Source organism: Nycticebus coucang, chromosome 19 (assembly GCF_027406575.1).
Source record: "Nycticebus coucang isolate mNycCou1 chromosome 19, mNycCou1.pri, whole genome shotgun sequence".
Classification (NCBI taxonomy): domain Eukaryota; kingdom Metazoa; phylum Chordata; class Mammalia; order Primates; family Lorisidae; genus Nycticebus; species Nycticebus coucang.
The window spans coordinates 51,390,978-51,407,263 of NC_069798.1; the positions used below are offsets into that span (position 1 = coordinate 51,390,978).

General features: G+C 37.8%; 1 protein-coding gene across 13 annotated transcripts in view; it reads right to left on the reverse strand.

Moving 5' to 3' along the window:
* Positions 1-16,286, reverse strand: part of TCF4 (transcription factor 4) — a 375,650-nt gene that overhangs the window by 94,735 nt on the left and 264,629 nt on the right. For 4 of the 13 annotated variants that reach the window (XM_053571083.1, XM_053571081.1, XM_053571082.1 and 1 more), the window contains exon 1: positions 13,527-14,265. The exons of the other annotated variants lie outside the window; for them this stretch is intronic. In XM_053571083.1, the coding sequence (XP_053427058.1) occupies positions 13,527-13,595 (69 nt within the window). In that variant the 5' untranslated portion in view covers positions 13,596-14,265. Of the gene's footprint in view, positions 1-13,526; positions 14,266-16,286 lie in introns of those variants that run through there. 13 annotated transcript variants of the gene reach the window in all.

Sequence of the window (16,286 nt, forward strand, 5' to 3'; positions counted from 1 at the left end):
ACAGGCTCCTGGTGTTCCCAATGTCTAGTCTGCACCAGCAAGAGGATGACCAGGACATTCTGCCATCATGTCACTTATTAAAGTAGCATAGGTGTAAGGCCCTAATAAACCTATCCCTGGGCTTGACAATAGCCTAGGGCTGGCCCCTTCCTCCACTGCCACCTGTGGTTATCGCTGAAAAATAATACAAATTTCAGCATGCACCTATGAATGAGAGTGCTCTTCAGCAACACCGACATTCACTAGGTATATCTGTCCAACTCGGTGGGGCAGGGAACAAAAAAATACTATATACACACGTATGTACATACGTGTACTTAAACTTACATAAACTACAAATAACCCACCAGGCTGTTCTGGACAGAAGGAACCTTGAGAGAGGTGACATGAAAAACGTTTCCACACTCAATGGCTCATTCAACAGATATTAGTTGTACACCTCTACACAAGCATATTGTTGTGCTAATCCTTGAGGGGGAAGATAAAAATTTGTTCCCTAAATGCTTAAAAGTTTTTTGAGGGAGATGTCATACAATTTTATAATAATGTGGTCATGTTAGGAATTAAATGAGTGTTAAAGATAAGATGGGCAGATGTTTTCATTTATTATAAAGGAGCGTTTGGGTTATGTGAATAGATAGATGCAGTTTAACTTATACTAAAATGCTACTTTTTACTAAAACAGCCAGAGGCAGGAGGTAAAACCTGAGGCCAGCTCTAGGGAGTACTCTACTGGAGGGTCCAGGTGAATTGTACCCACAGACCGGTGCGTGTGGAGGATGACTCATTCATCTGACTACAGAAACATTTCTCGGTTATCTACAAAGATGCATCAGGACACAGTCCTACTCCTGGAGGACCTCACTGGCCAACCGGAGGAGGGAGATGCAAGGTCCCTACTGTGTTCAGACAAAGGGGGAGGGATCCTCTGAAAGTATGTATAAATCCAGTTTTAAATTTAAATCAGAAAGAGACAAATACAATGAACATAAACATTTGCTCACCAGGTATAAGGGAGCATTAAATGCCAGTACTTACCTCAGATGTTTGCTGACTATTATGCTAAGAATAATGCAAAAATGTTCTGTTGGGCTATGAGAGGCAGCAGCCTACTCTAGTTCTCCATGATTATGTGATTTGCAGCAAGTTATTTAACCCCTTACTGCTGCCATTGCCCAGACCAGTGGCTCCCAATAGACCTTTCAGCAAGGACGCGAACATTCTCTATCCGTGCTGTCCAGCTGAGTAGCTACTACCCAGCCCTTGAAATCTAGCTAGTGCAAATGAGGAAGCAGCCTCTTTAAAAATTCTATTTAATTTCATTAATTTACCCTTTAACAGTCAATAGCCACCATGTGGCTAATGCCTACCTCACTGGGCAGGGGAGGATAAGCCTGTGAAATAGGATGACAACATTTGGAACACCTGTCTTACAGTAGAGGGGGGTGGTGCTATCAAATTAGATGGGGGTGGAGCAAACGTTCTGAAAGATCCCAAGCTTGCAAATGTATTTCATTGGGTGTTAATTATTAGTACAATGAAATATTTACTGTAGGTTTTATTTTAGCTATAAAGAAAAGTCACAGTAAGTTTGATTTTATACTCCATAAATGTCTCACAAATAACACCCAGGCAAACTTCCTGAAGCCTGTTCTAGAAACAATACAGGTTCTGCTGCTAAAATTGTTTAGGGGATTGTACTGAGAGCGTAGTAAGAGAAATATTGAGAGTCAAACACAGATAATCAACGATTGATCAAAAGGAAAACAAGGTCGGCGCTCCCTCAAGGAGCTTTCACCTTAAGTAAATTCACAATTTTAAAAAATGAACAGCTCCTAGAAACAGAAAGAGCAAAAGAAATTATCAGTGATGGAAACCTTTATTACTTCTCTGATGCACACACACACACACATTTTAAGTTTCCCTTTTAGTTCCTCACTTTGAGTATGACAGGCCTGTACAAGAAAATGTGGAAAACAGACCAAAATAAATGCCAGCTTAGGGCAAACTTATAAGATGGCTACAGATGTGGTGCCCACAGTAAACCTAAAGTCATCAATGGGATTGGACCAGAACATGGTGCACCAAGCTGCACAGGGGAACAGGAAGAGTGAAATGCCAGTGGGATGGAACTGAAATTCCCTGAGCTGGTGGATTAAGGAGTAAGTGAAAACATATCTGCACACCAAAGACACACTGCCAATCAGAGCCGCCATTCCTGTGCCCAGCTGCCATCTCTACTCCGATCAAACCTGGAGAACCTTGTAGAGCACGGAGGGTGGGGGGTAAACTGAAGAGTGGCACAAGTTGCCATCAGTCTTGGCAACTCTCTCCAAGACTTGGCGCCTAAGGGGTGAGGTGTGCTTCTGCGTTCTGGAAGTTGGCAGGTGTAAGACTCTGCCACCAGATCCTGCCACCGTCCTCCGCAGGGTGCTGGGGAAGGCAACTGAGGTTTGAAAATCACTCCCAAATCACTGCCAAGAATGACCCCACATGGACGGGAAGCACAGCAGCGGCAGGAAGAGAGATCCCCAGTGGTGAGGAGGTACAGAAGCTACATTGCTGGGAAAGCTGAAAACAGCCTTTAATGTTGGCTTCAATCTTTAAGCTTTTCATGACAGAGACAATAAAAGGTCAATGTTGGTGCAAACAATGTCCATATGTAACTCCCTTTCTTCTTGTGTCTCAGAGGAAACAAAAATGGAAATATACTTCTCTTCACACAGGATTCAGATAAACCGACGGATGCACTCATGAAGAGTTCAAAGTGTTTTAAAAGTATGATGTAAATATATACACTTAGGGTATACAGACTACATTATTGTAAATATATACACTTAGGGTACACAGACATGTACGTTATTGACTCAACACATTCTAACGGCTGCTTTGAAGCCACTCAAGTTGGTTCACAAAGAATGCACTGTTATTTACAACACTGCAAATAAAATCTCACGTTTTCATGGTAAGTGGTGGAAATACCTGGACGGTGCTACATATAGTGTGCTATGCCAAAAAATGAAAGAAGGAAGAAGAAAAAAAATTATGTAAAGAAAAAGAAAAGCCTCTATCATCTATCAATGCCTCATAATGCCATGACTTAATTATTAAGGTCCAGATATTACTTCTGAAACAGGACTTTTCAACTTCAGCACTACTGAGGGCTGTTCTATAACCCCAGAATGTTCAGCAGTACCCCTAGAACAAGATGTCAGGACCAAGCCCCTGCCCCATGCCCATAGCTGTGACACTCAAAATTATTTCCAGATATTGGTGTATGTCCCCTGGTGGGGACCGGGGGGGGGGACCACTGTTCTAAAGATCTGTGTTTGTACTCAGCCTGTCAGCAGCAAATACCCACTTTGATTTTCATAAGTCTTCCTATAAACAACAGCCATCTCTAGAAGTATCTTCCTTCAGCTAAGCAAGGCAAATAGCTATTTCCATCCAGAATCACTTCCTTAGTATGTGATATTCTGCCTTTGTGATTTTATGGTACCCAACAGTCCGAGCCTATAACTCTGAAATAGTTTCATTCTGAAACTTTTACAACCAGCCCTATAGTAATTTTGATTATGGGATGGAAAATGTTTTATTTTTAACTATCTCATTCTGAACTATATGCAATAATCAAAATCACAGAGGGCCTAAAAATTTTGGATGAATTAACAAGTTTGAGCAATAAATAATTGGCATTATTTATTACCGTGCAGTTATGTAATCTATCCACCTACCCACCCACTGATTCGTACCTTCCCCGATCCAGCCACACATTTATCATCATAAAATCTGTCATGCTTTCAATTCTGATTGAGTTACATAAGTTAAAAAGCCTAGGACCAGCCAAAGAGTTTAATCGACATAGCTCCCTATTGGCAATGCATCTGTGAAGGCACTGTTATCTATAAATAATTCGACATCAGGCCAGTTATGTGCTTTATATACCACATGGTCTACAAAATATGAAAACACCTCAATATCTCAGTGTGCCTAAGTTTTGTTCAATTGGTTGTATTGTTAGACAGGGAATCTACTGCCAGGTGCAAGGTTGCAATCTTGAGTATCCTGGGAAGGTAAACTTACTTCTAAGTAGATCAACCCTACTTAGGAACCACCACCTAACTTTAAAACAGGTTAAACGGGTCTGCAAAGTGAACATTAAAAATGTATCGAAGACTCCAAAGACCAGTTGTTAGCCTAAAGCTCCACAGACATCATCTGTTTCTCCTTTTCCAGCTGTTTTTCTTTTTTTCATCATCTAGAAAACGATGGAGGAAAAGAGTCATGAAACCAAAACTTCCTCCAGAAGGAACAATTCAGTGTGGTTTTGCATTTCTCCAGGTCACATCTGAAAGGTAAAACAACTTCTCTAGTTTAGAGGTTAGGATTGCATCAAGATTCCCAAGAAAGTTATCTTTCTTGAAGGTAATTAAGTAAACTGACTCCTAAAAGGTTTTATCAGCAAAACTGATACCGTGAAGTTGGGCCAAGAGGAGGTACTGAAACGTGAATGCATTTAACAACCACACCTCTATTTCTAGCAGTTTTAGCTCAATGACAGGAAGCAAGCAAGAGGTTTGCTGCACTTTCCAACCTCTGGGACGTAGGGTTATCAGACCCACATCAACACGACTAATTTTACAGTTACCTTATTTAAGTTTTTGATACGGCACAGGTCTTTTTCTCAGGTGTTAATAGAAAAATCAATTTTAAGTCACAACAGCTGTGATCATTTTAAATATCGCAGCTGTCATGGGTTGAAAATAACCAATTTGAACACACAAGTTTCTGCTGCAAATGTAACAAAATGAAAATGTGATGGAATTTTATCTCCCTCCAAAGCTGAATGTCTAATACAATAGAGAATAAATAACTTATTTGCTTTAAAATAAAATCGGGCCCCCATTTCTTGGCTGACCTAGCCAACAGATGGCTTAAAAGAGCAGAGAGGAACATCATTTTTAAGATGTACCCTTTGGCAACTGTGGAACATATTTAATTATGGAAGTAGTATCAACTCTGGAAAGACTGAGTTAAATAGTTGATATCAAAATTGAGAGTTCATTTATGTAAACATTTTACTGTAAAGCCAGGGGGGAGATTAAGTGGGATCCATTCTACATATTCAATGTTATTAAAGTCTAGGAATTTAAATTATTACAAAGGACAAAGTCTAAATTCGTATGAATAATGTTAACTGGTATCTTCCAGGAACTAATGGCATTGTATTCATGTCTTTTAAATTGAACTAGCCAACTGAATGAGGTGAAAGAAAGATACCTTTTCCCCTATCAAGCCAAATCTAATGTCATTATATTTTGAAGACTATGATGACATTATCCAAGAATCTAATTTTCTTTTTTTTTTTAAAGGCAAGAAACAGCATATTTATTCCACTGGCTACAGAAAGTTTAGGTTTCTCTGGGTGCAATGAATTGTGGACAACCAACACCCAAGAAATCCGAGAATTATATTAACAGGCAATTACCACCACCTATGCTCCAGGGAGGAATGGGGCTCAAATGTTTGCAAAATGACAGTGCATGATTAAGAAGAGGAACTAAACGAAAGGAAAAACACAATCTAAAGCTTTGGCAATGTTAGACAACTTACATTATGCTTTAAATTTTTTCTCAAGGTCTCCTAACCTCCTGGCCAATATGTAACTATAAAATAAAAATCTAAAGATTTAATTTTCAACCGGGATCGTCAATCTTACCTGAATTAATTTACCACTTCCCTCTCCCTCCCTCCCTGACAGGTTCACAGAGTAGTGATGAAAAGTGGGTGATATGTGTAACTAAATAACTTCTACTAAAAGGCTGGTAAACCCTCCCTCCCCACCCCCATACTGCTTAGGGAGGTTTAGTGTAGCAGGTACAGAGAAGCCCTAACATCCCCTATTATTTGCATATTAATTTCAAAGCTACATGAAAAACATTGTAGTCTTTTAATCACATCAACACACACAAAGGCACTACAAAGTGAAACTACACTTGTTACACATTTATCCCAACCCCCACATCACACAAAGGAAGCCTAAGAAAACAGTATCCATCCAGCTCCCTTAATGCTGAGCCTCCACTTCTGTAATAACAGGTGCAGAAATAATAATGTGCTGGCCAATCAACTTTTTCCTCTGATTTGTCAGTTTAGCTTAATAATGCCATTAGGAATGTAAACATTTCTGCAATTTATATTTAAAAGTCAATAAAATAATGGGGTACAGAATTTATCCTTTTTAATTTTTTAAGTAATACATTTGATTATTTTAATCATGTCAGTACTTAACTGGATGGGGTTTAAATATGCATGTAACATCAATTTAATTTATTTTATTCGTTAGAAAAGCTATTGAGTCATACAGCATTATTCTCCCTTAAAAAAAAAAAAAAAAAAAAGAGCATGCATTGTAAGGGAAAGGAGTACAGAACACTTCTACAGTTTGCTTCCCTTCTTGGAGAAGGGATTCCTGTGCCTTCCAAATGGCTTTTATTATGAACATTTAAACATGGTAACCAAAGAAGTGAGGATCCAATGCACACTCACTAGATGGCTAGCAATAAAAGGAAAAAGTGTTTCCACACTGTGGATAAACTTTATTGGGCTACAGTAATAGGACTGTGGTTGGTAAATGCATCAACTATTTTTTAAATGGTGTTAGAGTTTTTCCCAGCATAGCAATTCCCACTTGAACAGGATCATTACTGGTGCAGTCAGTAGGTACTCTATAATTCTCACCCTTAGGTTTGTGGAGGTGAAAAAGCCAAGTCAAATGTGAGCCTCCACTGTTAACATCCCCTATTCATTTTCAGGTCAGTACAATGGAAGCAGCTGGAATTCAACTCTCCCTACTCTGTCCTACCAATTACCTTAACGTGCCCTCTCTCAAGATGAGTGTAATTTGGTCTCCAGGAAAGCACAGTGCTAGGTCTCTGGAGGACGCCAGCCAAAGCCTGCATTTTTTTGGTGGAGCCTGATATTAGACCATCACCTATGCTGGGCCTACCTCTGACTTCTCAGGTGTTGTAACCTGCTCTTTATCCCAGTGAAGGGGGGAGGGATGGAGTTTAAAGCAGCATACTCTCTCAAGTAAAATGTTAGAGGTAGATGTCCCACTTGTAAGGCATATTTGAATGAAGTGCCCTGAGGAGTATGTGCAAATGTCTTTAAGAAATTAGGAAGAAGACTTTGAAGAAAACTAGCTGACTTGAAGCAACAAGGTGTTTAAAGACAAAAATATCAGAAATATGAACTTTAAAATTCTAATCAGAATACAGTATTGTGACATGAATATATTTGTGGATAAAAGGTTATAGTTTGGAAACTCAGTCACGGATCTTCAGCATACAAAAAGGAAAAGTCTTCCAAAGTTTAAGTAGAGTAATGTTTAATTCTTAAATACTTTTCAAGCTCCAAACCAGTACATTCGACCTTCAGCACTCTTCCTCAGAAGAATAAATTTTTTCTGCTTAATAAATGCAATATTATTCACTCGAAACAATAACAAGCCAAATAGTTTATTATAAATTTTATAATGTTAAAAAGCCTGCAAAAGAGGAAGTTTTCTGAAAATTCCATGTATAACTCTTAAGCAGATTACTTTATACTATAAAGCACAATTATTTTATAGAAGAATTTCTTTCAGTTTTGTCACTATTCATCTGTCTTTTTCTAGTATACAGATAATTAATTCATTTTTAGAAATATGATTTCCTGAATAGGTTATAAATATTTTGAAGATGAATATACAGATCTACCTTTTTTCCGTAATCAATAATGCTTATCACATATAACTTTACCCTGTGCCACATCACTTAGGTTTGAAAAATTAAGGGCTAATAAAAAAAAAAAAGAGCAATCAAATATATAACAACTTAAACATATTTAAATCTAAAATTACCTTTAAATTATATTGGCTGTGAAAAAAATGAGCTTTTTCATAACTGCTGATATTGGGGTGGAGGGCGCCCAGTAATCCTCATGTGTGTGTACGGAAGTCTCATAGGTACAGAGGGTGCACTGAAGTTTTCTACTGTAGATCTAATATGGGCCTTCACTGCATTTTCTTCTTAAGGTAAAAGTAAATCTGAATTCAAACAACTTGTACAAGTTACAAATTGCCGCAACCATATCTAAAATCTACGTAGTTTCACTGGATCAGAAATTAAGAATTTCATTTAATGGCTCCCTGATGTGAGCTCACTGTCCATGTGCGTCTTCTACAATAGTGATTCTAAACAAATAATACTGGAGCCTTTTTTTGAGTTGGCAGAGCAGTGATATAAGTTTCAAGTAGGCTTGGAAACACACATAATGTTCCTAATAATGAAATACGACAATGTCTAATATCAGACTACCACAAACAACATTAAAGAACAAGTTAGAAGGAAGAAATCACTTATTCTCAAAGCCTCTATGGTGGTACTGAAATTTCAGTAAAAAACAAAAAACAAAACAGCCAAATAGGGACTGTAATGCAAGCCACATTTATAGTAGAACAGGAAACAGATGATTCTTCAGCATAATTTCCTGTAGATCAGTTGGAAAGGTATTTAAAGACTACACCAGCTATTAGATCTTTTGTCCTGACCACTTTTCTCCCCAACCCTCTTTCCCCATTCCAATGCCATTCCTCCTAATTCTGCTGGAAACAATGCCCATCACACAGCGCTAAAAGGGTGGTTATCAATTACCAACACTACGTTTAAAATGTTCAGATCTATTAGAAATAAGGAATTAAATAAAACTAATCAAATATGTAACTGATTCATATTTTCTTCCTAAGACATTTAGCCCCACAGAAATGTTCAACCTGGTATCTTACTCAGGGATTTTGAAAAATTTAATCAGAGGCAGGAAAGGAAGATGTAGCCACAATAGCAAGATTAAGTATCCGGTGAATTTTTACCAGCTTAAATCTAAAGAATAAAATCAACATAAGCAATCAAACATAGACAAAAAAAATGATTTGCATTGTCACTGTACAATATTGTAAATTAAAATGTTTCCTATGTCAACAAGATCCAAAAGTAAGCTCCCCCCCCAAGAAGTTTCTTCTACATGCTTTTTCTTTGATTTGTTTTATTTTCGTAAATCAGAGGGGACTTGAAAAATCATGTTAGTTTGTGAGCTAGGCAGATTTTTGCTAATAGCAAAACCATTATTTAAAATTATTATTTAGAATAATGCATGTATACTGGCTGCTTTCCTTTATAATTATGGTTTTGTAAATAGTAGGTTTATGCAATAGCTTTTTAAAATATCAAGTGCAATTTGCATAGTCGATACACTATTGAAAACTTTAAAACCCAAGTGGATACCTATATGTGGCTGTTTCAACCAACTGTGAGGTTTGCGAAAACACACACAAAAAAACAGGACCATATGTAAAACGCACTGAAAAATGCTATTAGAGGTGTGATTTAAATATTAATCTTTTTATGTTGGCACGTCCTGTAGTAAATGAAAAAAGCTAAACACCTCATACCCCAATTTTTGGTTTTAAAAAATTTAGGTTGCTGGCTGATATAGTCCCTTCTATGAAGGAAAACTTTCTTCTTCTAAGAATGCCTTCCCAACTGAGAGATTTTGATATTCAAATGTTTCTAATTTTTCATCTTGACCAGGAATCATAAAATTATTTTTTTGGCTTTGATATCAAAAATAATCAACATCCATTTTCCTCTGTGAACTTTATGGAGTTGAAAAGCTGTATAATATGACCACCAGTCAGAATATAAACATGAAAAGCTCATTACCATTTACTTTCTGAGATTTGATGACTTGACAAATAACTATTTCAAAACAACTAGTTTGAAACATGGTTTGAAGCTTGTTAGTATAAAGCAAAAAGAGCAATTACAATAATTATAGGTTTCTCTATACGGTTTAACACATGCACACTCTGGCGAGAGCTGATGATGTGATCTTAAATTACCATTAGGAGGAAATTTTGCCACTTTTGTTTTCAATTTTATTTGCCATAATTTTATCTTTGCGGATTCGCTATATTTTTAGATATATGGAATTTGATCAAATATTACTTATAAAAATTCTTACTCCATGAACATGTAAGCGGTTATAAAAAATCAAAAATTAGGGTTAGAACTATACTTACTAGGGAGCAGGTAATGCCTGACACACTTCTAACAGACTGAATAAGAGCAGACAACGGCACATTGGGATAAAAGCTTGTATTCACAATACTTAAAAGGAAATGCACTGATTTTCTTTGCAAAAACAAAACAAAACTATCTCATATAGTTAAGAAGTAAGCCTTTTAAATTCCTTTTAGGGGAGACTGGATTCATTTATATTTAAACCTCTAATGCATGGAGGAAAAATAAAATCACAAAACTTATCTGGTCAAGTTCACTATTATACTCTCACCTGAGGAAGAGCTGATTTTTAAAAATACATTCTCATTTATAATCAAGAGTTCTTATTCTTTGACAGCTCTCATGTTATGATTTTTTTTAAGTTTTTGTCTCATGGAGTCCACACTTCTGGATAGGTAGTCATTCAGAAATAAGGAACCAATTTGTTGTGGGATATATCATGGACACACTTCGTAAGTTAAGGTAATAAAAAAATTCACTTTTTCTTCTGTTTGTCTTAAAAATGTCATTGATTACAGTATTTCTCTGGCTAGGAAGTTAGAGCAACACTGATTTTACAAACCCTGTAGTTGCCAGTTCAAAAAGAAGAAATCATAATTGTTACAATGCTTAAATGTATTCTTCCCACAACCTAAAATCATAGTGTTTTGGAATGATTTTCCATTTTTCTTCTTTTGTTTATTCACAGGGAAAACCTGCTTCCTCTGGCCTCTCTCAGTTCAGAGAGTTCAAACTGAATTTAAACAAGTAATTGACTTGTCACTGGGGGAAAAAAAGAAGGAATTCAGTGCTGTGTTGTCTTCAGAGGAAAACTTGTGCAACAAATAGCTGACCACACTTAACTCCAACAATTTAGGTTAAGGCACACACTGGTCAGACGTGCACATGCACAAAAAAATGCACAGATATTCGAACCCCAAACAATAAATGAAACTCAAGAAATGTAACGTCTCCTCGGATAGGCATTTTGAACAATTAACCCATGGCATACACAATCTCCACAAGATGTCTGGCACCAAATCAAAAGCCGCTGAATGCAGAATTAGAGCCAGTACAATACACACTGTAGAATAAACAAAAATCTGCTTCCTCAGTGTATGCACGAGGGCATTTTTAAAAATGGTATAGAGTTGGCCCCTTCCCTGGAAAACACAACTGAACTTTCTTGTCTGTTTCACAAAGCTAAGATGCAGAACTGGTAACCATCCGCAGTTTCAAAAGCTTTCTGCTGGTGTTCCAAATGGCTATTTTTCCCCGACTCTAATGTATGTACAATTTGCCTCTTTCTAGTGTTTGAATCAATAGAGATACACATCACCAGATTTGTTTTTAATAAACGCCTTAAAACAGTTCCTATAAATACATTTCCTGTGACAGAGCGATCTTGATTTTATGAGTACCATCCTCTCAAAAAAAAAAAAAAATCTAACAACCAAAATATTTGGCAACTGAGAGGGCATATTAGTGATATGATGTCATATTCAGCATTTTCTTATGGTAGAGGCAACTGGCAAGCTGTGGGGATGGAACACATATTTTTAAAAATTCCTTTTGGCTAAAAGGTAGTTAAAATATCCAAAACTCAAACTAAAATTTTGTCACTTCAGACATTTAAGATGCAAAATTAACAATTAACATACGAAAGATACATTCCCTGGTAATCCCTGGAGATAAAAACCATGGAAACTTATATTTTTTTTATAATGTAACTCCTTTATATTGTATGAGGGCCACATAATCTCTGAATCTATTTTACTGCTTGAAATACAGTTTTGCTTACTGACTATGGAAGCATCATTCACAAAATTTCATTAAAAGTGCTCTAAAATTAACAGTACTCTTTTATGTATGGGAATGTCTAAAAGATAACAGGGAAGTCTTAACTATATATGAGTAACTACCAATTGCAAATCAGGCACTTGAAAAAGAAAAGATGTTACATAATCCCAGTATTTATGTTTACAGATTTAAACACTTTGATCAATTCACAACACAAACTATTTGTTTTCAATTATATTTCCCTCACCACATTTACCTATTTTGTCTAATTACACACTGTGTTCTTTAAAAAAAAAAAAAACAGGACAGTATTACGGACTTTTGATGATTTACTTATACTTTTCAAAATAAAACTAAACGATATTCTTTCAAGTTGTGCTCATTCATAAAATTAGCTTATCGAGTGAAATTATTAATCTTTCAACTGCACCCTCAAACACTGTGTATGTGTATGCATTCCAGTATGTGGTCAACTAGAAATAACCGTTATGCATACAGCTGTACGTACATACGCTCACAGGCTTACACCAGCACATACACATGTTTAATTCGTTTTCGCCAATTGCTCCAGCTGAACTGGGCCTTCCTAAAAGCTCTGATCAGTCTCTTTTGGCCCAACTATCTCTGATTATGATCAATCCAAAAGAAGTTCAAAGTACACAAAGAGAACAGTTTATAAATGGCTGCTTTTCATTTTTCCCTCTTTCTTCTCTTCTATTTAAAAATAATAATTTTCTGCTCTTCCATCACCCAACAACTCTTCCCGAGAGCCCCACATACCGATTTGAAAATATTGAAATCCTTTTCCTTCAGTGGGCCCAGACGAAGGGGGGAAAAAAAATAAACCTCCAGATGGCAAGTATAAACCTTCTGCTGGGGTTATGCACAAAATACCAGACACATTTTTTTCTTAAATAAAGCGTTTCTGTTGGAAGGGGGGGAAATTGAGGAAAGAAGCCACACAACACAAATAACTTACGACAATACTGTTATATGCATGAATGATTCCTGTTTTTTTCTTCCTCTTTTTTGACTTTAAAAATATATATAAGTTTATATAATGTACTCTTAAATCAGATGCCTTAGTTTTATGTCTTTGCTCTATTTTAACTTTTCATCTTTTCTCCACTCCATCCGTTGCACTTAAGCTTCCAACTTAGTAAGACTTTTTTTTTTTAGATATCACAAAACCTCAGTCCAGGGAGAAACTTACCCCACATTTCCTCTCAGCCTAACTTGAGCTTTCTCAATTCTGCTTCTCATATCTGCATTTCGTTTGAAACAGTCATTTGGAAGGAAGAAGAATTTTCCAAAAGCCTTTTTTTTCTTTAAATCTTACCACCTCCCAACTTTACCTGACTGCAAACTTTCTCTCTAGCATCTAGTTTCTAAAGCTCTAAAAGCGTCTATTTTTCTACTGGGGGGTGGGGGGGAGAGGTTAGGAAAAAAAGAATGGTAAGTAGACCAACGATAATATCCTAGGATTGGCAAATGATAAACATTTCATGGCACCGAGGAAGGTGCGGCCGTCCTGCACAACTTTGCAGACAATGATCCCCGCCTAGGATGCTCATCCCTGCGACAATAAAACTTGTCAGAAATCCCCTCGCAGCCCCGTTCGCTTACCGCTTTCCCATTATAGTAGTACATCAAAGAGTTGCCGCCCATGCCCGGAATTGTGTATGCGCAGTACATGGTCTCGGATTCTTTTTTCTCCTCAGTACCACTCTAACAACTTTTATTTCAAACTCGCTGTCCCTTTTTTCACAACAATTCCTTCAGTTGCATTTTCCCATATGGCCGGGCCAAGCGTGGTGAATATGCAAAGCAGGAAGAGACCATTCCTGGCGGGCGGGGGAGGCCGCGGCGCTGCTGTCAGACGCTCAACTTCGCGCAGCGGAGCTGGAAGGCGGCCCGGCCCTGATGGGCTCTAAATCCTAACGCACAGGCGACAGCGATTCAACTTTTCCGAGGGGTTTTTATTAGTGCCTCGAATAATGCCGATTCTTACAAATTTCTGCAGTCTTCACTTTTCCTCGTTTCCTTTCCTTTTCTTCCCCCCTTCTTCTCTTTCTTTTCTTTTCCTTTCTTTTTTTTTTTTTTTTTTTTTGTTCTAGGCACCCTTTTCTTCTCTAAAATTTCCACTCAACTGCCTTAGGGTAAAAGTGGAACAGGGTCCATTATTGAGCAGAATACAAATGCAGTTAATTGACTCCCCCTCTCTCTCTCTCCCTCTCTTTCTTTTTTGTTTTAATTTGATTAAAAAGCGAGTGGCAGGAAGGGAATCGTATGATGCACATCTAATAACTCTGCCATCTGTCTCTGCTGCTGGCTAGCTCCCAGCATTGTACGCAGCTGCCTGAGAACTCGACTAGGAGAAAGGGGAGGGAAAGGGGAGGAAAAAAAAAACCCACCACGTCTCTGACCTCGCTCAAAAGGAGAGAGGGGGCAGTGTTTTCTGACTGCTTGGTCAACAACCTACAAAACGGGGTTGCGGGATGAAACAGAGTAACAGTGCAGCCCGCCCAGGGCTCTGCGAGCCCTCGGCATCCCCGGAACCGGTGGGAAGGGTGGCCGCCCGTGAACTTCACCTCGCCGCGCAGCGGACCGCCGCGTGGTCAGAGGCGAGCCGGCCGGGCGGAATGGGACCACGCTGCCCTCCTGGCACTCGGCACCCCAAATGAGCACAATCTCCAGCCTGGAGTTCGGTGTTCTCCCCGTGGCTTTGGACCCCTCTCCCACCAACTTAACGCTATTCTTTTGCTGGGTTCTAAAGCAAGTTTATTGGTACATCCGAACCTGCAAATGACGTACAGCTGTCAATTCCTAAAAAGGCACCTCGGAGACTGCATTTTCAGTTTTTGCAGCATCCCAGCAGCCCAATTTCTGTATAAATATTTTAACAAACATTTCACGCACGTTTTTTACTGAACTTAAATTTTACTAAACTTTTTATAAAAACGAAAACCTTTGTTCACCTTTATTGATCACAAGTGAACAATAGAATCTTTATAGATTGCCAAGTTTCTAACAAGCCAAGTGGATGCATTTATTTATGGCCTTTGAAAAAATATTATATCAACCAACAAAAACGGGGGGGGGGGAGAACAAAAAAAAGGAAAGAAAGAAAGGGAGGGATGGAGGGAGGAGACGGGCTGACTTGAGCTTGCCAAATTCAGAGCATCACAGGAAAGGAGGGCCTCTGGGAATTGATCCCAACTGAAACTAAATCATTTGCATATGCCACAGCAAATGCCACCCGAGCATACATCCACTCTCAAGAATCAACTTTAATAATTCAAAGCACCTATTTCCTTACAACTCAACATGGTAACAAAACACATACAGTATTAATAAACAAGGAGGAATCCTGGTGTTGGTTCTGAAGAGCAAAGCCGTGGCTAATGGTGGAAAGTTTCCCCCACACTCTAAAATAAACACACACCCCATACACACATACACACACACACACACACACCCGGAAGGCCCAGGGGTTTGTCTAACTCACTTGCTCTGCATTTATTCGGAAGGTCCCCAGAGGTTTGTGTAAACAGTACTTGAATTATAATCACACATTTCATTCAAATTTCATGCTTTGAGGAGTTTTTCCTCATTAGAACAGTTAGTTGTCAATCTGACAGGATCACATTTGTAACCTTTAAACCACCCTCGGTGCTTAATACACAAGGCCAGGGTACCTACCTACCAGAGCACAGGATGTAAAAACTACTACTTAGAAAAGCGGCTGGAATTTCAAGAGAGAGAAGTGGGGTTTTGTTGTTGTTCCTTTGTTTTTTCCCTTATTTAGAAGGCAGTTTCTAGATCCTATCTAACTTTTCATGGACAGACTACCCATAAAGACTTCTTAACTCTTCTTGACAAATAACCATTCTGCTTCATCTACATTAAACACCCTTTCTTACATATTTTGCAAACACATAAATGCCTTTCTATCCATTACATAAATATAAGTAAAACTGTCATAGTTCAATGGGCCATAATTCATATTTTTTAAATCAAAACTCTACCTTACAAATGCAAATAATGTAACTTAATTGTATGCATCCTCATATTAATCGGACATAAAAAAATAAAATTAAAGCTCTCATTTCTTCTAATGTATTGCTAATGTGTGCACAAATAATCTGATGAGGTAAAATTAATTTTTAAACCCTGACAATTCAGCACATGAGACTGAAAAAATAAAAAAAGTAGGAGTAGAATATTAAGCTTCCGGGCCTCATTAACTAATGAAAAAGAGTCTAAAATTTCAAATGCACAAATTTACAATGGTTAATAAAGATACAGTGCTTTGAAAGGTGATCTATGAATTATAACCAGTGAGACACTGAACGTATTATCATCCAGTGACGTTTGGTTTTGGTT